The following is a 24,381-nucleotide window of genomic DNA, read 5'->3' on the forward strand; positions in this document are numbered from 1 at the left end:
TGGATCTGAGGATCAAAAGAAGTCTCAGCTGGCTGCTCCAGCCCTGGACTGCCCCTCCTGAGGCATGGATATTTTTTTCAGGCCCAAGCCAGGACAGAGTCCCCCTTATTCACTCATGGAGCTCATTTCACACAGCAGCATAGACCACGCACAGCCCTGCTCAAGGTAACCTCAGAGGCTCAAGGGTGGGTGGGAACTGTAATCAGTAGATCTGGCCAGCAGGCATCCCGGATCATTCCACTTGGTGGGCACTGCGGACTAAGTGGCACAATGGGGAGAAGCGCTGGGGACCTGGAAGCAGCAAGTTTTGCCCCCATTCTAGGCAGAGCTGTTGGTTCCCTGAATTTGAGAAACCAAAAACCACACTTGCTCTCTCCTAAGGAAGCCAGCCCCAATTCGTTCCTCATTCCAGGCACAGCAGCCAATGGGGGAGCCCCAACAGAAGAGTAGACGAGACTGCAGTGCCGGGCGACAATGATGGTTTTAATGGCATTAACATCCAGGAGGTCACATATCAGTTCTGGTTGGCAACTTCTTCCAGGGATGAGGGGCTGATGCCTTGCTGGGCTGGGCCCGGCCCCTCCAGTCTGTGCCACAGCCTGAAACTCACCATGGTCCACGTGCCTCCCAAATCCCACCCCACTGAAAGACAAAACAATTGCACTGATTGACATATAGAGAGCCAGAGAGTCCCGGCCTCCCCAACACACACCCCAGGGTCTGTCACACAGTTAATAAGGGCTTTGGCGTCTGCTCGGCGGTGATCCAGGGCTGGTCCTGGGGAGTAGTGTTTATCGAAATGTGACAGAGGTTCTTTTACAAATGGGGAGTCTGGAAGATTTGTGTGGTTCTAAGAGACTCTTGTCTCTAATGGCTTCTCAGAGCCACTGGAATTGGGCCTGGATACCGAATGCTGTGTTGGTTTGTTTATTTGTAAGGAATGTATAAGGCATTTTGGTAAATTGAATAGTAACTTCTTTTTCCAGAGGAGACTCAGACAGAGGTGCCCTCCTTTGTGCCGCTACCGTCGTCCTGAGAAGAGGGCAGAGAGAGTGAGAGGCTGGGGCCAAGGAGCCAAGGAGAGCACTTACCCCAACCCCTAGGGATCGCCAGTATCCCCTAGATTAATATCCCACACCACTCCAAGCCCTTCAGAGAACACCCAGCATGTCTAGAGAAGCAGAGCTGACTCCTAGGGCTGGAGGAGATGAGCCCCGAGTTTGAGTGAGGATCCTAGTCCCACAGGCTGCAGAGTGAGAACTTGGGCTGGTAGTGGGGGGGGGGGGGGTCAGAGACGTGCTTCTCACTAAGGGAAGCCATAGAAGGGTGGGTGCTGCATGTCTTGATGCTGCCCTCAGAAGTCTGTCCGCAACACCTCCTGTCCCAAGTCTGTGTCTCCTATTCGTCCTGCTTCCCAGGAGTTCTAGGGTTCCCAGCACTATGCCCAGCCCTCCTCAGCAAACTGGAGTGAGCCAGGGGCCCTGTGGCCAAGACACTCACTGTTTTGTCCAGCTGCTCTTGCAACTTCTTTACTGTGTCTTTCTCCTTTGCCAGCTGTTCCTGGGTCGTCTTCAAAAGCTCCTGTAATTTGGCAGCAGCATGTCCTAAGTCACTCGTTAACTTCTTTTCTTTTTCTAGTCTCTCCTATGGGTCAGAGGGTTGAAGGGGATCAGCCTTCATGTGTCACACATCAGAAAGGCTACCTGGCTATGCCCATGAGGCCCAATGCCCCAGGAACTGGGAGCCCTCTGAGAGCGGGAAGATGCTGTTTCCTGGTCACCCAGAGATAAGGAGTGATGGCTGGGAGCAAATAGCCCATGTTAGAGTTAGGTCTTTGTCCTGTCTACCAGCACTGCCAGTATAACTTCCTTCCTATGACACTGGGGATATTTTAATATGCACTGTTCAAGGCAGGAGCCACTCAACACACGTGGTAGCTGCTGAGCACTTGCAATATGGCCACTGTGATTGAGGAATTAAATGTCTTATTCAATTTAAATTTAAATAGCCACATTGATTAGTGGCTGCCATGTATGACACTGGAAGTTTAGGGACTGCCCCCACAACCCTTCACGAAGTAGTCTGGACCCTGCTCAAGGGGCTGCAAGATGGCTCCTTTCCCACTCCTGCCTCAGATGGTGACAACAGGAAGCGAGCGCCAAGAGCTGGCCCTGCTCAAGCCTTGGAGCAGAGCCCACCCTTCTACCTTCAGCTGTGTGGCCACCTCTGCTTCTGCAGACTCGAGGGGGCTGGTATGAAGCTTCTCCAGCTCTTCCTGTAGCCGACATGCTGTGTTCTGAGCCTTGGTAGAGAGGGGGCAGCAGGGTCAGGACATGGGTTCTGACCCTACAAACCCAACTTGCCTGCTTAGGGATGGGAGAGAACCCAGCATGAAGGAACGACAGTTCGACACTATGGACAGGAGGCAGGTGACCTACTGTACAACACTACTGCTTTGGGAGACATCCTCCAGAACCACACCCACCAGTCTGGGCCACATTTCCCACCATCCCTGACAGCCAGTGGTTCAGGGCCCCCTGGGTAGGGTCTGACCTCCTCAAACTCAGCCATGAGCTTCTGCCGCTGTGTCTGCTCATCTTCCAGGATGGCTTCTGTCCGCTCCAACTGTGTTTTCAGCTGCATGGGAATAGCACAAACATACTTAGACAACCTGGTGAAGGACCCTCTTAGGAGCCCAGGGCTCCTAAACAGGCTGAGACCAGGGGGGCTCCACCTTCTAGCTGCTTCTAGTGCTCCCACCTTTCCCTGCCTCTGACCAGCTGGAGTGGCCTCTGCCTGCCAGCCAACATTTGCAAAGTTCCCCCTTTGGGGAGATGGTGCCTCAGCCTCAGCCTCTGGGCATAAAAGTTTGTGTGGCTGAAGGAGATGGTGCTGGGACTTCTGACTTAAGGCACCTTTAATGAGCCCCACAGGACAAGGATGCCTCAGAGCCATCTCACAGCAGTATCCCCACCCAACGACAACCTCACTGCTGTCCTGGTGTCAGGCCCCTGCCTCCTGGTGAGGGCTCTCAGAGGCAGTTACTTGGGTCAAAAGTCTAGAGAGCAAGCACCCTGCTAGTGACGTCCAGCAAGGGCCACAGTGGGAGATCAAATCCCTAACTGCAGGCCTGGCTACCCTACCTCCCTCTTCCAGTCTCTCCCCTACTTGTTAGTATGGAGCCTCTTAATAACTCCCCACCTGGCTACCTTCCATGCCCTTTCCTCTCCTCTGTGGCTTCCTCAGAACCTAGGTGACCCCACCTGGGAATCTGGATAGAGTGAGGTGGGGAGAGAGGGAAATAGTTGCTGCACATAGCAGGGGTTTAGCCAGGACAGAGGCCTGCCATCTGTGCTCTGATTAGGTGGAGGTGGGTGGAGAGGGTAGTTAGTGACAGACATCTGAGGACTGGCTCACCGCCCTAACCTCGACAGGGTCCTGCTCTGTTGGGGGGCCATCTGGGGGAGCAGCTGGAGACCCAGCTACATCACCATCCTCTACGTGGCTCTTCATCTCATTCAACTGTTGCCTGACCTGAAATAGGGAGGAGTGGATTTGTGCAAACACAGCTGGAAGCATGCCCACCTTGCACACACATACAGACCTCCTTGGGAGGGCCCCAGATGCTCTCAATACCCAAAGCCCTTACAGGGGACCCAGTTTGGTAACTGATCTGTATTGGAGTCCCCACACAGATTCACTGGGGCAGTGGGGCCAATGTCACAACTCCTAACCTAGGCCAAACCGAGTGAAGCCCAGGGGCCAATAAAGGGGCTGGGCTGGCCTAACCCATGTGCTCTGCTCTAAGCTCAGCCGGCATGCAGCTCTCCCCAGAAGCAAGGTGACCCCTGATGAACACAGCACATACAAAGCTAAGGAACTCAAAAGGGAATAAGAGGCAGCCGACTGGCTCAGCACAGACAACACTGACATGTTCTGGATTCCTTCTAGACACAGCCCATTGTTCAGGGCCCTTTATTGGGTACAGGAAGATTATGAGGTAATACTGTTGCCTAATAAGGTCCTTCCACCCTGAACTCCATTGCTGGGGATAGATGGCACATCCACCCCCTAAGTCTCCAGACTACTGAGCCTCAATCTGGTCACCCATTAAGCTCAAGTAAAGGTCCCAATCGGGACCCTTGGCATGAGCTCCCCAGGGGATGTGGGTAATCTCAAGCCCTCTCCAACAGATTCTACTCGAAGGGGAACCCCGAGAGTGAGGGGCAAAAACCAAACTGTGCAGGCCAATGATAAAGATACTCAGAGGAGTCTTATTCACATGTGCTCCACGCCTGGGGCAGTGTCCCTGGGGCCTGTCACCCAGACCTAGCTTTGGTGGGTAGTAGCCCCCTGGCTCAGATGGTGACTCTGTCTGGACGGCATCTATCCTCTGGTGTCATGGTTCCAGGGGCGCAAGCACCATGCAGGGGGCTGCTCAAGGCTCAGTGATGCTGCTGTGGGAATGGCAGCCCACGCACCAGACCTTCATTCAGTCTCCTCACAGAAAACCAGTCACATCCACTTTTATTGAAAACCTTCCAATTTCTAAATGTTAACAACTGATTCAAGATTTAAAAAAAAAAAGACCGTGCAGATCGAACACAACACATATGTGGCCTTATAGGCTGCTATTTGCATCCTCAGCCTGGAGCTGGTATAGGGACCAGTGGGTTCCCAACTGTCAGCTTGGCTGACCCTGCCAAGGAGCGGGGACTGTAATCAAGACACCAAAGCTGGCCTCTGCACAACAGGGAGCTTCGCAAGTCTACTTCTACTGCTAGCTGTATAGTAGGCCTCCCTCCCCGCCTGTGGTTGAACCAAACTAGTCTCAGCCACCACTACAGAGAAAAAAGGCCCAAGTCCCACGTAGAGCAAGGTTCGTGCTAGCAACCATGGGGTAGTGAGCAGTGAGGCCCAGAGAGGCCCCAGGTGACACCTGGCTCACAGGGATCAGACCACCCTGAGCTCCCAGCACTGTGGCCAGGGACCAGTTTGTACTAGGGAAGATGGATGGTGGGGCCTGAGCATGCTGGTCCTGGTAGCCACAGGCCCAGCTTGGAGTTTTGAGCAAACATGTAAAGAGCCCCTTCGGCGCAGACTGATCAAAGCCTGGCCCAAATACCAAATCAGTGCACATGCCCTGTCACTCTGCGTTACCTTTGACGGGATATAAAAGAATATTAGAAATAAATATCTCTCTCTCTCTCTCTCTCTCTCTCACACACACACACACACACACACACACACACACACACACACCCATCTTATAAGCCGCCACTGCCCCACCCCAGGTTCACTCACCAAGGCGAGCTCATTGCTCTGTTTTTGGGCTTCGCTTTTGGCTGCATCCAGCTGAGATTGAGATTCTATTAAAAGCTGCCTCAGCTTGGGGAGAAAACAGACCCAGGTAATAGGGGAAAAGGAGAGAAAAGAGAAAACCAGAACCTATGAGTTAGCGCCTAAACACACAATCTAATACATCCATATAACCCAAACCCTTGAGAAAACTACAGGGTAGAGCAGGCGTGGACTCCCGGGCCCCTGGCAGCTCCTGTATTTTTTGATGACTTAGGAAGGCTGACATTCACTGCGCCTTATCTGGGGCCTTTACAAATGTTTATAGGTAATCTCGCAAAATAAGGCCAAAAGTTAGAGATCAAACCAGAATTGGAAGTGTCAGGTTTGTTCTTTCTGCTTCCGAAGTAAGAACACAGGATCAGATTTAAATTCATGCCCCACAGAAACAGTGTCACTAAGCCAGATGGAGAATTCTCTTGCTGTGAGGTTGATATGACTTCACCCCTGCTCTGTCAACCATGCTGCCTTTTTGAAATCTGCCTGTGACACCTCCTCAGGATGGCCGGCCTAAGACCTAGAGTAAAGCCTGAGAACTGGAACTTTGAGCTCAGGTTAACCAGAGCTGCTGAGGAACAATTCTGGGCAGGATGAGACCCCACGGGGAGACTCACCCCTGCCACCTCCTTGGCGTAGCTCTGGCACTCAGCACTGGCAGCAGCCATGTGCTTCTCCAGCTCTGCTTCCAGATGTGAGGTGTGTTCCTTCACCTGGACATGCACATACACAAGCACATGTCAGAGGCCTCAAGTTGGCCAGCAGGGAACAGGGTGATGGGGCAAAAAGTGCGGCCAACTTTGGGAGACCTCCATGGCCCTATCAGCTATGGGGCAAACAAAGGCCAGGCAGAAATGAGCCCATGACAACAGAACCCCTCACTGAAAATGGTACCCAAGCTCCAGCACTCCTGGGTCCTGACGTGTTCTCAGACCTCAGGAGCCAGGGAGAGAACTTTTAGATTTACTTGCTAGGTGGATACCAGGGGCACTTTCTCCAAGTCCCAGGCTGACTGTGTGACTAGAGGGCAGCAAGGCCACCTCACACAGCTCCCATGATTCAAAAGGTCACTGCAGAAGCCACTGTTAACCAGGGCATTCTATACAGGGCCCACACTGTCCCAGGCTACTCAGGTTGCAGATGGCTCTCAAGGAAAAATAGGAATGACAAGATCCTCTAGGTTCTCTTAAGACATGTGGTCCAAAAGGGAAAATAACCAACATAGCCCCTGTAATAATGTCTCTCTGTAATAAGGATACTAGTTCTCTGAGCAAAACCCCTGTACATACCTGATCTGAACTTTCAAGTTCTCCTTTTAGCTTCTCTATAATCTCTTCGAGATGTTTCACTGTGACCCGTGACTACAAAGCAAGAAGGCCTCAAGTCAAACATGAGCCCCATCTCTCAGTAAGTTCCATGGTACCCACCCACTCCAGGCATGACACAATAGCCTTTTCCTGGAAGAATGGGGCAGGGGGTCACCTTGAGATTGAGGAGTCAGTTGTTATTCTGTAATCACTATATAAATATGACATCACCAAAAACCAGCAATGTGACTATCTCCCAAATGATCCCCCCTGGATTTCCCAGCTGTCTTAAGTTATGTTTGAATTCTGAGGGAAGTGGACACCCTGGAGCAATGCTTGTGTCGCTGGACCCTGGGGAAGGTCAGAGGGCCCAGGCTGTACCTTTTTGAGCTCCTCTTCCGTGGCACTGACTTTGGCCTTCCACACCTGCTCCTCTTCCTCCACACTCTTCTGCAAGTTTCTGAGCATGCCCTCCTGAGGAATGGGCACTGAGACAGGGCTCTCTCCGTGGAGGACCCACCCCACATAAACATAAATTGTGTCTTCCTGTCCCCTTGGCCCCCCTGTGATGACTGCCTGGCTGATTTTGTCAGATTTTGTCAATGTCATATGGGGAACAAGGTGGACCACGGTCCTGGAGTGAAGCCCTCTGGTCAGTGTGTGAACAAAGGCTGCAAGGCACACAAGAGAATGAGGGCTGTGACCCAAATGAGGTCATAGGTACTCTCATCTCTGCTGGGTTTGCCTCTAATGCCCACTTCACTGGCCTAGAATGAGGGGCACAGGATGGGGTTAGAGTGGGAGGGCTGGACCTAGCATTGCTTCTGGAGTCACAGAGAGCACAGCTTCAAGCCTGCTGTCAGCCAAATGCTCATGCCTTTCTTTCCTTCCCCAGACTATTCCTTGTTATGACCAAGTCTCTCCATCTCCCTGAGAGTAGCCCCAAACTTGCAACTCAGCCCTCTCCTCAGCTTAGAAGCAACAAAGATCTGAGCCCCTTACTCTGCCTTTTTACCATTTAGCCAACAAAATAGGGTCCAGAGAGGGACACAGATTTGCCCAAGGTCCCAAAGAACCAGTGTTTGAACCCAGAGCTCTTTTCAGAGGGCACAGTGGGCTCTTCCATACCACTACCTGCCTTGCTCTGCAGGCCTTGAAAGCTCGTTTTCCCAACGGTGCCCTACAAGATGCCCAGCCAAAAGCCTAGCTGGATATTGCGGTCCTCATGTCTTACCGTCTCTGCCAGGATGGTGCGGTACTGGTCACACTCTGCCTGCAGGGTGCCCTGGGTCTCCTCGGCTTCCCGCAGCTTGGAGGCCAGGTCCTGAGGGCACAGGGCAGAACAAGGATCTGCTTAGCCAAGCACAGGGTTTCTCCGGCTGAAACAACTCTGGACACCTCCCTTCCTGGGGACCAGAGAGCAAGTGACAGCCCTGGGAGAGCAAGCGCGTGCCATGCTTACCAAGGAGGGCTCTGTGTTTACTGGTGGCTGTTTTAGCAGTTCTGAGCCTTTCTCTTTGAGTTCCTGGAGCCACTCAGCATAATTCTGCAACAAAAATTTATAAGTGGGGCCCAGTGACATTCTGGGTGAGCAGTGGGGTCCCAGAGAGCAGCCTCCCCTACCTTGTGGGCCATGTCAGAGAGCGCAGGGAGCAGAGACAGCAGGGCCTCCTTGGTCTGTGCCTCAGTCAAGCTGAGCTGCTTCTCTGATTCCTCCTGTGGGGGTAAGATGGTACTCAGACGTGGTGGTTTAAGGCACCCCCCAGGGAGTGTCCCTGGAAATGCCGGGATATTCACCCCCAGGAAGGGGGAAGGACAAGAATCAAAGAAGATAGGTGGCTCTGCGGGGCTGACTGGGAAGTGGGGAGCGGGGGGAGTGTTTAGCCTCAGTGGCCAGTTCTGACCACCCCTGTAGCCACGATTTAGGAGCTACTTCTGGCTGGGAGTGACCGGACCCAGCAACCTGGGAGGGAGGGAGGGAGGAAGGGAGGAAGGGAGGGAGGGAAGGAGGGAGGGAGGGAGGACCAGACCTCTCACAGTGAAAACCAGAAACCAACCCAGCAGATTTGGGTTGGGGTCACATCTCTCAAAAAGTGTGACTCCATGCTGTGGCTATGCGTTCTGGGCCAGCACCCCCATCCATCCTCTTTGAGGCTCCCATTCAAAGCATGAAGAAGGAATGGAAGCAGGGCCAAAGGAGCTATAAAGTCAAGTCTAGGACAGAAGTGTCTGCTAGGGACAGATCACATCCCTTGTCCACGGCCTGGGGGGTGGCTGGGGTAGCTGCAGATTTCTAGTTAAAAGGTGTTTCCCTAATAACCTGTTCTCTGCAGGGTAAGCCTATTGCCAAACCCCCATAATCTTAGCACAGCCTGAGCCTCAGCTTGAGCCCCAAGGGCAGCATGAGGAACTCCAACTGAATAGGAGCCATCATGCGCTGTTCTAGAACACACGTATGGACAGCCGACAAACGGATGCCCTGCTTGAACATGGAACCCACATAGTCTGGACTTGGGTCTCAGAAAAGGATCCTTCTTGGCTCACCTACTGATCTACAGACAATGCCAATGGCCTGCCATGGACTCCCTAACCTGTGACCAACATTCAGGCCCCCAGTCGTGGGAGTTTGAGACCAGAACCAGAGGACAAGAAGACCACCTCCTGTCTATATTTGGCTGCATGACTGCAAGCAAGTCAGATGACATCTCTGATCACAGATTTTGCATTTGTGACAGAAAGGCTCCAAGGTAACTCTGGGGAGTCTAAGTATAGCTGCCACAACTGGACAGAGGCCAGCCCTCCTCCTCCCACCCTGTCCTGGGGCCCTATCTCAAACAACCTTTGGGCTTCCTGGGAGGCTCATGAAAGTCACTGCAAAGCTCTCGATAACAGGACAGACATTCCTTCTGCATCAGTGAAGCTGGGGTGGTGGGGCCAGGGCGGGTGGCAACCTGGGGCCTTTCATCAGAGATAGAAATGTGTGGTGAGATGGAGTGGGTGAAGCATCTACTTGCTGCTGCTATAGGCCACAGGCCCCAGCCATAGCCTCAGCACTGGCTCCTGGCCCAGGGCTCCAGAGGTGATGTGGGGGACCCAGACAATGAGATGCCTGCATTCTCCCCAATCTGGGCTGCATGGAGCATGGAACCAAAGTGGACTTTAGGACCAGAGTTTGCTAAAGATGTCCTTCCCTTCTGTGACCTACTGTAAAGATAAATCATAGAACTTACTGGGCCAGGATTTCAGAGGGCCCGAGAAACCAGAAGGATCAGACAAAATATCAGAGTTTCGAAGACAACCCAATGTCAAGCTCACTAACAGGCGGAGCAGCCAGGTGGGCTCACAGCCCGCACAGCCTCTGTCTCTGTCCCCTGATGGTAAAGGGCCCAGCTGAGTAAAGGTAATCAAGGGTACATTTTCCCTCTTTGTCTTAGGAGAAATGAAGGGGAGTGAGGGAAAATGAGAAAAAGGGAAGGAGGGAGATGCAGGAGTTGGGGCACTCTGTATGCCAGCTTCTTGGAGGGTCCCTGGTGTGGATTTCTGAGGCACTCCAGGGCCAAGGCTGCTCGGCAGGCAGTTAGTGCATTTTATGGTTTGCTAAACTACACAGGTGCTGCTGATCGAGTCTTGACTAGCAGGCAAGTCTGAGGACCGGATTCTGACCTTGGCCTCGGTCAGGGAGTGCAGCTTCTCCTCGAAGGCTCTCTCAGCCGAGGCCATTGCCTCCATCGCCTTCCAGTTCTTCTCTCGGAGATCCTGAGGGAAGATGTGGAAAAGGTCAGAAGCCAGGTGAAGTAGTTGCTGACACAATTCCCATGAGTTGCCAGTCACAGCAGGGCAGAACCTCCCCAACCCCATTATAGACTCCACAGGGGGCCTACAAAGGGACAACATGCCTTTTCTCTTGGCCCACGTCCACTGGGCCTCTCTTGGGCAGCACTAACACAAGGCCAAGGTGTCACAGCCTACTATGGGGTGGCCATGGTATGAGGGGGTGAGAAGGCTGAGCATCCTTCCAGGGAGACGCTGGAAGAAAGGAGGGTCAGTCTGGTTCCTATCACCAAAATGCAAGCAATGACTCCTTGGCTGACTCTGTACAGCTGGGGCAGCCCTTGGAGAGAGCAGATGGGTCACCCAATAGCCTAAGCTCTGTGAGGGGTGATGGGCAAGCAGCCCAGTGGAGAAGATACAGCTAAGCCTCCTTTACACCCACTCCCGCCAGAGGAGGCACTTCCACATCCCCTTTTCCTGATGCCAGCCTCCTCAGTCCAAGGTGATTACATGACCCTGGCCAGGCTAATCAGCACATTCTGTCCCCATCATGAGAGGTTGGGGGAACATGACCGAGGCTGTTCCAACAGGAGTCTGCTCTGGGACTTTGGATGGACCCGAGAGGCAGAAAGGCGCCCCAAGCCCCCCAAAGACGGTAGGCTTTCAGCAGTGAGTAGCATGATGGGACATAAAGGGGTAGATGGGGCCCCTTCCTGACTAGTCCAGGGTTGGCGTCATGGCCCCTTCAGTCCCTGGCATATACACAGACACATGTCCAATACTCACATTGTTCTTCACTTTCTGTTGTTCGACTGCCTCCTTGAGCTCAGTCGCCTCCTTTTCCAGACACCATACCTGGGACTCTAGCTCCTTGAGGCTGAAGGGAGACAGCAGGATCACTGCCCCAGGCTCGGAGGGCCCGCAGCCCCCACAGTCCTATCTTGGGAGGTCCCCCTTCTATACCTAGGCCCCCATCCTAGCCAGATGCACCCCCCACTCTGCCAACCACCTTGCAGGGCACAAGCTTTCGGGGAAGCCCAAGCAGCCACCCTGACCCCTCCCCTCCCACTCATCCTGAGTGCTGAAGGACCAGTATACAAACCCCAGAGGCTACCAGAATCCCATCTGGTGACAGTCCATTGAGACTGCAGAGGTCAGATCAGCCACAGTGACCAGTGCAGGGACTGGCCCTGACAATTGTGTTTTCAGGAAGCTTTCTGCTCTAGTGAAGAGCCCACTGCCTACACAGTTTCTGCTCAACCTGGTCCTGCTCTGTTGCCATAGAACATGTTGACTGACATTCAAAAGACACGGGCTAGGCCTCCTCAGAGGACACCTGAGCTAGAGACCCATACAGTGCTGTCACCTGCATACCTATTGAGACTCCAGGCACCACGACTCTCAGTTCACTGGGTACAGTGGGACCATACACTGTCCAAAACCTAATTCTCCTGAGACCCAAAGTCTCTTCCCTCAGTTCTGCACCTGGGCTCTGAGAAAGCAGCCCCAAGATGACCCCGAGATGCCATAGGGTTGGTAAGATGTTGGTCCCATCTTTTCACAACCCTCTTTAGATTAAAGGGCCCAGTGGGCTTTCCCCACTCTCATTATCCAGAAAGTGAAAGAGCTAGAACTGTACTAGCTATTCTAAGGAACAAGCTTCAAATAGACATTTTGACATGTCACCTTCTGCATTAAGATGTAGAATTAGGACTAGGAAGGCCCCAGGGACATGTGAAATCTAACATCCAGAAATGATCATGCTGACTTGAATCAGCACATCCAGAGCCACTTGGAAAGTGGGAAATAAGCCCTGCTCAGAGGGCAGCAGGGCTGCCAATGACACCAGATGGGGACATGTATATCTGTATTTCTTATTGTGAGCCATGGTCATCATTTTTGAAAACCACCATTCTAAAGCATGTTAGGACAAAATGCAACAATTTCAGTGTGGGCAGAGTACACTGGTTGTCCCAACCATCCTATCTGGAATGGACTCCCACTATGCACCACCTCACATTTTTATTCGAAATACAGTTTGCAACTGGCCTTGAAGACAGTTTGTTAACTTCTTGGATGTCGGTTTCAGGCCCACAGAACCTTGACCCCACCCTCAAAGCTCCAATGAGACCCCTCACAGATATTTCCTCCAACTCCTGCATTATGCAACAGCCTGCCTCCAGCAAACTACCCCAAGTGGGTCCCCAAAAGAACAAGGCCCTGAGGAAGAAGACTCAGCAGGCTGGTGGCAAGGACACACTGACATCCCACACCCTTCATGGCCACTGCTTGAGTTACGGAACATCGGGGCTGGATCACTCATTTCTACCCAGGAATATGACAACCTGGCCTAGATACAACTTTCAAATCAATTGTCTGAGGAGGTGGTAAAAAACAATTTCCAGCAAACACACCTGCATGACACAAAAAATTGGAATCAACCCTATTTGCACCATGAATCAAGTACCATAATAATTTGCTGTGTGGCCCAATAATCTGACCTTAAAAAGTAGAAGAGCAAACACTTAAACAAGCACAACCTCTCTACCCCAACAAATATCACAGAAAACAAAGTTTGCCCAAACTTTCTATAGAAAAGCATACTGAGAAAGAAAGATGGAGGGGGTTTGATTCTGGGTTCCACGAGGCATTTTGAGCCCTCTGGGTAGCTGGCTTCTTTCCAAAGCCCCCAAACCCTGGAGCCTGAGGCCAGGGAACATGGGGAAGATGACTCACTGGTGGCAGCAACCAGAACAAGGAAAACTTGTTGGCTGATAGCCAGGAGCACGTCTGACCATCTGCATAGGGACACCCTCCATGGTTCGCCCCCATGTGGCTGCCCTGTTGAACCCCAGCCACACAGCCACCTTCCAAGCCCATGGGCGACTGCTTAGGGATGCACACTCCAGAGGTGACAGTCCCAAGGACTCCAGGCCCCCCAACTTGGGCCATCACACCCAGATGTCAGCTCCAGCCTTAGCACCAGCATAGCCTGATGCTGGCCTGCCAACACAGAGGTACAATAAAGCCTGCCAGCAGTGAAGTTACCTTGCAAACAAACCTGCAACTTAGCCAGCTCTGAACTGCACCAACATCCCAAATCTGTGCAAAAAGCCTGGGCCACCTCCCAGGTTCTCCATTCTGGGTATAATCATTTTTCCCATTTGAAATATGAACTCAGTACCTAAAATCTTTCATCTGTAAACAAAGAGAGAACTCCCAACCCTTCCCCATCAAGACATGGATTGATGGGTGGAAGAAGAAGGTCCAAGCCCCCTGCTGAGGCACCTGCTACTCTCCACACATATGAGTCTTGCCCTGTAAGAGGAGGCAAGGAGCTATTTGCAAGGCTGCCTTTTTTCCTGCCCAGGCATATCCTGTCCTCAAAGCCACTGGAGGGACAGGGGAAAGGCAGAGGCCTCTGAAAGGGTTCTTCCAAGGGGAGCCATGTGCCCCACTGAAAGCCCTGGCTCCCAGGTCCTGGGCCACTTTGTGCTGAGGCTAGAGTTCTCCATCTCAACTTACCGGGCCTGCTGCTGGTCGTCCTCCACTCGGCTGGCCTGAAATGAGAAACAGAAAGAACGTTCCTTAGTCACCATGTGACTTACCTCCCTTGGCAACCAGTCAGGGTGGGGGGTCCATTTGTTCTCATCCTTCTACACAGCGGGGTCAGGACTCGATGGCATTCTCCCTCACCTCCCATCAGCCCTGGGGAGGTGGTGTCAGCTGACCTGCGTGTCCTGGGCATCCCGGGCCTGGCCTGCCTCCAGGAGGGCCTCAATGCACTGGATTCTCTCTGTGAGCTTGGAGTTTTCTGTCCTGGACTCCATGAGCTGCCCATGGAGACCACTCAGCTCCTCGCACTTGCTCTTCACCTCTGCCTCAAAGGACTGTAATTTGCTGTGCAGCTCTGTGCCAGGACAAGCAAAAAGCAAGAGTGGGTGAGGAGCAGGAAATACCCAGGATGGACAACCCCCCCCACCCCAGCCCCTCAGCACATGGGCACCAAAGACGCCCTCCCCTGCCTCCCCTGTGTGCTTGGGAGTTTAAAACATACTTCTGACTGCTGGGGTGCCTTATTAGCTACTGGAGAAAGTCACACCCTGGCTTTGTTCTCGAGGACTCATTAGGGTAGACTGAAACACCCTTAGATCACTCATGGGAAAATGACAGAAATCTAAAATGCATGTCAGCTACAGTTTCTAAAAATTTGTTTTCTAGATTGCTCACATTAGCTGAGACCAAGAGCAGGGGCCTTCTATGGGTATCCTCCCTCGATGACCTCAGATAAGTCCCATGCTGTAAATATTATCCTTGTGTCTGTGACTCTGCAAAGTCCCGCAGCCCTGGTCTCACCCCAAACCCAGGCTCAGCTGCCTGCCACTTCCAAATGAAGCTCTGCTTAGGCAACTGGAACCTAGCACTCCATTTCTGTCCCTTCCTGGTCTCTGTGAGCCTGGCCCCTTCCCATGATACAGACCTCAGCTTAAACATCCCCTCCATCTGCCCAATCTAAAGCCACACTTGGCCCATTAGAGCTGGGATCAGCAAACCAAGTCCATGGGCTATCCTTGTTTTTGTAAATAAAGCTTTACTGGAACACAACCAGGCCTTGTCTGGGGCTTCTTCTAAACTATGACAGCAGATCTGAGCAGTTGTGACAGATATCATCTGGCCTACAAAGCCAAAAATATTTACTACCTGGCTCTTAATAGAAATAGCTCATTGACCCTACCCTAGGTCACATTAGCTATTTGAAGGCCGCAGAGCACAAGGCTCTGGGACCCTGTTGATGTGTGTCTCTCTACCTACCTATGCCTGTCTCTCCTGCTAGACTGCTGCCCTGATGCCTACTGCTTCACTCTTGGCCCTACCATGATGCCCACAGCTGTGCTCATCCCATGGATGTCGCTCAGGAAATACTGGTAAGCAAGTGACCACTGAGCTATAACTGATGTCATCTGTCTTCTTTCTCTAGAGGCCCTGGGTGCCCTAGACTTCACCATCCTCTCTCGACTGTGAAAGGTGACCTGTGAACATTGGGGGACCACAGGCCCACGTTCCAACAATGGCCTTCTGGGTTAACTGAGCAAAGAAACAGAAAGGTCCAGAAGTCAGCCAAGAAGGTGAGCAATGAACTCGGGAGTGCCTCAGCTCACCTACAGCTATGGCTCCAGGTGGGGCTCCATGGCCAACAAGGCTGGAGGTGGCAGCACATTCGGCTCGCCACCCACTCCCCAGCCCAGACTTCAAAGGCTCTAACCCCCATACCTAACCCTCATAAGCTATACCCCAACCCAGTTCTCACAGGCTCTGCCGGGTTGCCTAGCTCTCTCATGGGGGTGAGCCTCACCCCTGTATTTCTATTCTGTCCCCTGACAGGGCACAATCTCTGCCTCACAGACTTTCTGAGGAACCAAGTCCAGGATTTCATGCTTCTCTCCCTGGCCAACAGGACTGGCCCACTCTATGCATCTGGCCCCAGCAAAGACTGCACCACCCAGCCCAGAGGCTCCGAGCCAAGCCTCTGCCCTCACCGGTCAGCTGCTGCTGCTGCTCCTGGGCCTTTTCAGCATCTGCCCTCAGGTTGGCATGGCTGGTTTGTGAGCGGCAAAGCTCCCGGCTGACCTCATCCAGGCGTTTCTGCAAGGCCTCCTCACTCTCCTTGTGAGATACCTGGGGAGTAGGCAGAGGGAAAAGGGCCATGAGGATGTTGGAGGGAGGCCAGGCCCTCAACTAGGTCTGAGGTCACACAGGACACCCTGCCATCTACCCCGATGACATCTATAAAACCCACCTGAATTTCTAAAGTCAGTTCATCCACTGGAAAAAGCCCAGAGGCCATGCCTGCCCTAGCCCTTGAAGAGCTAGCTCAGGATAAAGGGGTCGTACAAAAAACGGGCACCATTTTCACTTCAGGGTGGCAGAGAGATGCCTCCTACAACTTAAACCTCCAGTCTAACTTGGAAATTTCCTGAACAGACCCCTGTACTGTTCACATTTATTGAGCTCTTTTTCCAAGCAAGGTACTATTCTAGGCACTGTGCTATGTATCATTGTGGTTAATCCCCAGACACCCCATGAGGCAGGTACTATAGTCACACCCATGTTATAGATGGGGAAACTGAGGCTCTGAAATCCTGCAGTAGACACCAAAGCTTCACTGTCAACACCAAATCCTGGCCTGCGGTCACCACCGTAGTCAGCCATTCTCAGAATCTTTGGGGTCAAAAGGGATGAAACGGACTCCTCTGTGTGGCTCTAGGCTGAGGACAAGTACCCTGAGGCCTGATAGGGCAGGAGATGCTCAGAGTCTGGGGCTTACTGGTGAGAGCCAGGCCTTGGCCATAGGCTGGGTCTTTAGAAATGATACATAATGGCAACACCCTGGGCACTAGCGTGGTGGTTCTAGCCCAAGAAGCACCAGAACCATCTGGGAGCCTTTAAAGTATAATCATGGCCAGGCTCACCCCAGTGGTTCTGATTTCATTAGTCTGGGAGAGCCCACTTTACATGAAAATCAGTAAACACCGTATTATCCATCTCAATTCCACCTAAATAATCCAAACTGTTTATTTGTCCATGTTCCTTTAGTCTCATACAAACATTATTCTTACAATTTTGTGTTTGTCTCTTCCACAAGACAGCTCCATTACCCTATGTGCTATAGCCTGGCTTCAATGACTGAGCAGAAAAAGGACCTGAAGCCCTTTGGGACGCCAGGATTTCCTCATTATCCAGGAAAGTTAAATGTAAAGCAGGCATGATATCAAGACTCCCCACATCCAGTCACCTGCCCCACAACAGGCTAGCTGGAGGATCTAGAAGTCATTAGGCCAACAGGCAGCAAGGCACCTAGGCTGAGGAACCACACTGGATGTTGCCCAGTGCACTTTGGGGACAGAAACTACCTTCCTTCCTCAGGAGAAAGGGCATCCTCCTGGGAAAACAAGAGCTTCCAGGCCACATCCAGAGGCTGAGAAGGAAGACTATCTACCCAGCCTTGACGCCAGAGGCGGCTAACATTCACTTAGCTGGCTATGGCTAGAGCTGTGGAACCAGAGATGGTGGCGAGTGTGGGAGCACAAACACAGCTCTGGGGCTAGACTCGGGGATTCGAATCCTCCCTCTGCATGAACTTGGGGTAGTTGCTTAATTTCTCTACACCTCGAATTTCCTTATGGGTAAATTATAGATAGGGTCAATTTACCTATAAGGTAAATTCCTTATAGGGTCACAATGAGAATTAGCTGAGTTAATGCTTATCAAGTGCTTCGAACAATGCTTAGCACATAGAAACCAGCTACTCAATGCTAATTAGCGATCATGATTATTCACGAGGCCAAGGTTGAAGGTTCTAGCACTGGCTCTGCCTGAATCTCCAGCTGTCATAGTAATGGCTGGGAAGGCATAAATCAGTGTGGCCTGGCAAGCCCTGGCCTGTCCCTGCTACAGACAGTCTTGGCGAGTGGGGTGAACAGGGCGCTGAGATGGCCACCACCATGACTCACCTGCAGCTGCAGGATCTGCTTCTCAAAGGCAGCTGCCTTGGCTTCCAGAGCCTTCCGCTGCTGCTCCTCTTGCCGGGTGGCCTCTGACTTCTCCACTAGTTCCTTGCTGACCTTGCTGAGTTCCTGCCGGAGCTTAGCTAGCTCCGCGTTCTGCCTGAAAGATAGTCACCAGCCCCCAAATGATAATCAGAAGAGGGCTTGAGTCAGCTGTCGCCAACCCCAAAAGCTGCCCCCAGGTGAATAGGACCGTGATCTGAACTTTCCCTTCAGGGCACATGCTCTTTCTTAAGTAGTTGCCCAAGTTTTGGAGTTATTACCAAAGCCCCTCTTGCATTATCAGCTGGGTGGAGTTTTATTAGCATGGTATATGGACCAGAGAGAGCAAAGAGCAAAGTGTGCACTAAACATCCTACTGGTGCCCCTTCCAGAAACAGCTGGAAATTCAGACAGAAAAAAAGGCAAGACACTCTTCTCATTGCTAAGCAGGGTCCAAACAAGCCCTCAAATGTGGACTGCTTCTCCTTGTCCCCCCACAGGGCCAGCGGCAACAGCCCACTGGAGGCCATGTGCTGGGCTTCACCCAAAGAGGGAGGCTGAGGCACTTAACAAAATGGACCCTTCAACACTGCACACTGAACACTTCAACACTGAAGCTGGGTTTCAGGACCACTGAGAAGTTCAGGAGGGTGGGAAAGAGACTTGATTAAGAGGAAAAGAGGGGCCGCTCAATGCCCACCTTTTCCAGTGTGAGGAGGTAATCAACAAGCTGACCTCCTTCACTAGCACAAAAGACACTTCTTCAAGGAAGGGCCAATGATCCAGCCAAGGGACAGCACCAGATAAGATGAACGACATAGACAAGATTGTCTACAACCCTGGGAGGCAGGAAACCTGGCCAAGACCAGTTCTGTCTGCTGTTGGGGGATTGAGTGGGAGGTTCTCACCTCTGAACTTGGGTTTCCTCATCTGCACCAGGGAGGCCACCCTGAGGCCCTCTACCGGGCTGTCACCTCACACTTCACAGTACCAAGATTCAAGATTGGAGTGCTCATGGAGAGGTGAGACTCCAGCACCTGGGGATGGAGACAGGCTGGGTGGGCAGCTTCTTGGAACTGTTTTATAGCTCTGGGAGGGGCCTGAGAACACCCATCCTGTATGTGCAAAATTTCCAGATTGATACAGGCAGCATATACCACCTCGGGGTGACAGGTCTCCATGCTTTAGAGCTTTCCCGAGGATGGTGGCCGCAGCAAATTCTACATGACAGGGGAAGCTGGAATGTTCCTCCACCCGTGTGTTCACCTTCTGCTTGTGGTTGCTGAGAGGAAACTGCAGCCACAAACCTCCAACCTGCCGATGGGCCAAGAATGAGATGAAGACGTGCACAGAGGGGACCTCTACAGAGAAGGGACTGACTGGCCTGAGGAAGGTGGCCATCAGATCTTACTCTGTGCCAGGGAAGCCACCAGCAAAAACAGATGTGTGGGCACTGACTTCCCTCCCTGGTCCAGCTCCTGGGCCGACGTTCTCCCTCCCTGACTTCCAACTAAATGACTGAGGGTATTGGTGCTCTCTGGCTTAATCAGTTCTCCTCTTGACAAGAGTCAAGGTGCTTTGGGGATAAACGCAATATCCCTTCAGGACACTTCAGGTCAAGAGAAGTCAAAGAAATGTGAATTAAAATGAAATGCAGGGAAGCTTCCTCCAGGCCAGCCTGTTGAGACTGTAATGCTCAAATCAAGGAACTGGAAGAAGGCCAAGGTGTACCTAACATGGTGATATTTGTGCTTCTCTCTGGGGTCTGCTCACTCACCTTCCTTGCACTTCAACTCCTGAGAGGCAATGCTGAGTCAAGAACTCTGCTAAGCAGGCTAGGCAGGTGTGCTTATTGCTAGTGCATTGAAAGCAAATGTCCCTCTAGCACAGGGGACCATCTCTAGTGGAGAATCAAGGCACTCAGGCCCACAGCAGATCCCTACACCACATCAAACTCTGATCTTGGACAATCCACTTGGACTTGATGTTCTGGGCCACAATTAGTTTTTAAAAGCCTCGCACCAGGTTTTTGTGAAGACAGACATGGAAAAAGTATCTGCTCATCTAGGAAAGCAGATACCAGCAGCAGCCAGGATCTGATGGGCATGGGCATGGAAGAACTGGAGCAACCTGACCACAGGAGAGGACGCTGGCCACACTTCAGAGCCAGACAAGAGACTGAGGGTCAGGATGGAGCCCTGAATGGGGAGATACAGAAGTACGCAGCCAGCCCCAGGTCCAGTAAGAAACTAGACTGCTTCCGTAGCAGCCTTGAGAGAAGCTCGGGGACCATCCCTGGCTCCAGAGGCCCCTAGAATGTGCCACTGCAGAGTGTGACTGAGAGCACTGAGCTTACTTGCTCTCCACCTGGCTCGTAGCTTGGTTCAAAGCGTCCCTCAGGATGGAGTTCTCCTGCTGTAGACGGGCCAACTGTGTGTTGGGGCCATTCTCCAGCTGCTCCTGAAGACTCCGGATCTGAAAATCATTGATGAGAAATCAGAGTGCTGTTTGACCTTACAGAGAGTTGACTTCTAGAACACAGTTAGTGAGGTCACAGCCCACAGACAAAACCCCTGAGAGCTCTACTTCTCCACATGAGGTGGGAAAGACTCCTAAGAACACGGGGTCTAAAAACTGCACAGCTCCAACATCAGGGGTTTGGGGCCAAGAATGAACCCCAGCCACAAGCCTCTTCTCTCTCCTCTGCTTCCCAGCTTACAGCCAAGTGCTCAGCCCGGAGCCCCAGAAATGTTCTGAACACTCTGCCTCTGATGTTACCAAGTTGACTATTCTGAGACAAAGGACATGGCCATAGTCAAGGCCAACAATAACCCCAAGGAAGCCTTGGTTCCTGCCCTCTGGCCTCCCATGTGGGTTCAGGTGATCTGGGTGACTGGGGTGCAGAGTGCAGGTTTGAGGAGATGAGGCTCAGTGCTCTAACTATGCAGGCCAAGTTGGACACGCCCTCTGCTGGCCCCACTCCAGAGCTGTATGGTTTTAAGGTCTTGCTTTATGGGGTCCTCTCAACCTGAAATGGAAAAGGCAGAGCTAGCATTGCTCTAGGGTCACATAAAGGCTGAGAACTTGACCCACAGGCACCCAAGAGACTGGACACAGGGCTTGCTGCTTGGGACCAGACTGTTTTCCAAAGGTGCTCTTTAAAATTCATTTTACATCTTCCTGGTTAGTAACATTAAACACACACTGTGGACTGGCTGCCATTATCTGGCCAGATGAAACAGCTGCTTCGTCTAAAAATGAACCAGTTTCTGCAGAACCCCCTACCCCCACCCCTCCTCAGACATTGTCAATTGCCTTCTGGGGACCACTCCAGCCCTCCCTCGCCCCCCAGCTGTGCCCCTGAAACCGCTGCCCACCTTGCCCTGCAGCTGCTGCACCTCCTTCACATGCTCCCGGTAGCTGGCCTGCATTCGGGCCTGCACAGCTGTGATCTCCTGCTCCCGGGCCACCAGCTGCTTTTTCACCTTGGCCTCCCCAGCTGCTGCCTTGGCCTTTTCTGTTGCCAGTTCCTGGGAGAAAGCAGAGGGCATAAGTCCAGTTAGGCAGGCAGGGCAGGAGCTTATCAGGTGAACCCAAGATCCTCAGAACCCAGAGCATCAACTGGGGCTGGGAGGAGCTTGAGAGCAGAGCAACGAGAACCCTCCTTACTGAGTTTTCAGATAGCCCCACACTAGTCACAGCAGACAACAAGCAAGACATGAGAAGTCCCTGGAAAACCCTGCTGCTGGGCTGACCAGCAGAGGGCTGGATGTCAGGCCTTGGCCACAGCAGATGCAGTGGACACAGGCAGGTGCAAGTAAACATGGGCTCTCCAGGGACACTGGCTCAGCCCTGCTGGGGTTATAACACGCGACTTGGCTCAGTCTCTCAAATCCAGGCCCCAGAACACCCACTTCTATTTGAACACCTTTGTCAGGACTGACAAGGCTGCAAGCCTTGATTGCTGGGGTGGGGACATGGATAGCTGCCTGTCTCACTGTGGCTACGAGGTCAGCCCCAACTCCTGGAGGGCGTGGGTCTCCGTGAGCAGCCATTCAGTCCTCATAGCCCAGAGAATGTCTGTTCTGGGCAGTGTTGAATGTCACAATGAACATAGGATGTTCGGCCTGGGGACCTTGAGCCTCAGGCAGCGGCAGAACACAGGATAAGAAGGGTTGGCTGAGGGTGAAGGGCTGGCTAGGATCTGTGTCATTTCAGAAGGAATGGCAGTGGATGAAAGCCTCGAGGAAGCATGGGGTGACAGCGTAAGGATGGGTTGATGCAATGGGCCCCTGGGGAGAGGGCACTCCTTGTCCAGAAGGCCTCCAGCCAGAATGGCAACCACTTGATGTGGGTTCAGCTGATCTGGGTGACTGGAGTGCAAGTGTCCCACGAGATTCAAGGCCCTACGTCTTCCCCATCATAAGTAGTGAACCAGAGAAGTGGGAAATCCTCTCCCTCTCCAAGCCAGGGCTGCCAGGGAGACCCATTCCCAAGGGCCAGTGTCCCTCCTGCCTGCGATGGGAGAGAACTGGAGGCTAGGGGAGGGGCTCAGTGAACTGGGGTGGCTGCTGGGTGCCAGAGCTGTTCTGTGCACATGGCATTCCCTGGGACCACTTGGGACCAAATGGCCCCACTTTTAAAAGACAATCCTCTTGGCTCCGCCCACGGTAAGAGCCCACAGGACCATGAGGTCCAGGCTCAGGAATGCTTCGTCGATTATCTATAAAAATGGGAGGGGAGGATGATGTTGTGTGCCCACTGTGAGACAAGCAGCTGTCTCCTTCAGTTCTCTCAGTAAGATGAGGATCTTGAACAGCAGATTGAAGCTGAGGTCACAGAACCCTGGGAAGCAAATGGTGTCCCAGGTTGAGGAGCAACTGTAAGTGGCAGAAGTGGCCTAGAACCTGGGACTGTGTGAGGCCACAAGAGTCCCAGAAAGTGGGAAGAATGACAAGGCTGGTCCAGCAACCTCCGAAGAAGCAGGACAGGGCAACATAGCAGGGATTCAAGGATCTGCCAGGCTTCCTCTAACGTGTGAGACCCGCTAGCCCCACCAGTAAAACTCCACACACCAGCAATGCGGGGAGACCCCTTCTCTTTGCTGGGTTTCCCAGACAAGAGCCCTTAAAGTATAGGATCCAGTCTCGGAAGAAGAAACCAAAATTGAGAAATACCCTAGAGGGTCCACAGCCACAATAGCAGCAGGTGATACAGCTACATATGGGCCATCCTCCACCTACCTCTGTTGGCCACACCGACAGACACTCAGAGGCTGGCACTGAGCATCTTTCTGGGGACAGCTTTACCCACCTTGAGCAGGCCTTGTGCACTGCTGGGCATCCACCCAGGGTCAGGGTGTAAAGGTCCCAACCTCCTGGGGACGGGGTCCCAAGGCTACCAGAATTCAATGGAATTTCCCTTCCTTTTGCCTCTGGGCTTTCTTAAAGAGCAGAGAAAAGCCAACTTTTCCTAAGGGCATTTGTCTAGCCCAACTTGGGTTCTTTTTATAATAAGAGCTCAGAATCCCAGGATTCCTCTTGCCTGTCAAATTGTTAATTCATTTTCAAGGGTCAGATTTTATTAAGAGGCATGCCTGGTGGTGGTGGGGATTGGAGCCCAGTTTTCTTTGGACTGAGGGAGGAGGTCTGACACCATAGCAAGCACTGCTGGCTCAGAAATAGCACCCTGCTCTATAGACCGAGAATGGGTTCTACTTGGCGAAAGCATCTAAAGCCTGCTGAGGCATGGACAGGAGGAGGCAAGTCCCACCAAAACGGCCTGCCACCAGGAATAGCTCCCACTCCACCCATCCTGAGGGTGCCTGACTGCACTGAAGTCAGAGCCCAATCTCTCAGGCTGAGCAAGCACAGTGTGTGTGGAGTATAGTCCAGAGCTTTGCCTCGAGACGGAGGCCCCTTGACAGGGTACCTGGTGCCTGAGAACACAACAGCTAGAAAAATGGTTTCCTAGAAGGGCTGCACCAGAGCCATGTATGGGTCCTCAAACCCACGCACCGGGCCATGAAGACTCTCAGAAAGGTGGGACAGAGGTCCTGAGGGTGTGCAAGCTTGCTGTAGCTGGTATCTATAATGGTTCTTGAGCCCAATTCTGCTGGGACTTCACCAATTGTGAGACATGAATCCAAAACAGAAAACCATTCACACATTCTCTGGATCATTCCTTCAGACACAGACCATGAGAAAAAGAATTCACCAAAACACTCTTTTGCAACTATAAAAACTTCTCTATTAGGGAAAAAAAAAAAAAAAAAAAAGCATGTGGAGGGAACAAGAGCCTAGCCCTCTTACCAGCTCCTGGGGGGAATTAAGTTAAGAGGAACTTCCACATTCTCAACAATTTAGTTTGTCATATGACTTTCCTCAATGGTGCTGTGCTAG

The 24,381-nt window shown here is 52.3% G+C and overlaps 1 protein-coding gene across 6 annotated transcripts in view; it reads right to left on the reverse strand.

Moving 5' to 3' along the window:
* Positions 1-462: 462 nt before the first annotated feature.
* RRBP1 (ribosome binding protein 1) overlaps positions 463-24,381 on the reverse strand; it is a 65,257-nt gene continuing 41,338 nt past the window's right edge. For 3 of the 6 annotated variants that reach the window (XM_016164887.2, XM_036229695.1, XM_016164892.2), the window contains 20 exons: positions 21,358-21,510; positions 20,337-20,455; positions 17,945-18,098; positions 15,971-16,109; positions 14,165-14,343; positions 13,959-13,993; positions 11,220-11,310; positions 10,326-10,418; positions 8,286-8,378; positions 8,125-8,208; positions 7,897-7,986; positions 7,044-7,136; positions 6,645-6,716; positions 5,973-6,068; positions 5,305-5,388; positions 3,418-3,534; positions 2,554-2,637; positions 2,207-2,302; positions 1,501-1,644; positions 463-1,032 (listed from right to left, as the gene is read on the reverse strand). In XM_016164887.2, the coding sequence (XP_016020373.2) occupies positions 994-1,032; positions 1,501-1,644; positions 2,207-2,302; positions 2,554-2,637; positions 3,418-3,534; positions 5,305-5,388; positions 5,973-6,068; positions 6,645-6,716; positions 7,044-7,136; positions 7,897-7,986; positions 8,125-8,208; positions 8,286-8,378; positions 10,326-10,418; positions 11,220-11,310; positions 13,959-13,993; positions 14,165-14,343; positions 15,971-16,109; positions 17,945-18,098; positions 20,337-20,455; positions 21,358-21,510 (2,055 nt within the window). In that variant the 3' untranslated portion in view covers positions 463-993. The remainder of the gene's footprint in view (positions 1,033-1,500; positions 1,645-2,206; positions 2,303-2,553; positions 2,638-3,417; positions 3,535-5,304; positions 5,389-5,972; positions 6,069-6,644; positions 6,717-7,043; positions 7,137-7,896; positions 7,987-8,124; positions 8,209-8,285; positions 8,379-10,325; positions 10,419-11,219; positions 11,311-13,958; positions 13,994-14,164; positions 14,344-15,970; positions 16,110-17,944; positions 18,099-20,336; positions 20,456-21,357; positions 21,511-24,381) is intronic. The other 3 variants (XM_016164889.2, XM_016164888.2, XM_016164891.2) reach the window with 3 other exon arrangements.

This window comes from Rousettus aegyptiacus, unplaced genomic scaffold (genome assembly GCF_014176215.1).
Source record: "Rousettus aegyptiacus isolate mRouAeg1 unplaced genomic scaffold, mRouAeg1.p scaffold_m13_p_12, whole genome shotgun sequence".
In the NCBI taxonomy this organism is placed as follows: Eukaryota; Metazoa; Chordata; class Mammalia; order Chiroptera; family Pteropodidae; genus Rousettus; species Rousettus aegyptiacus.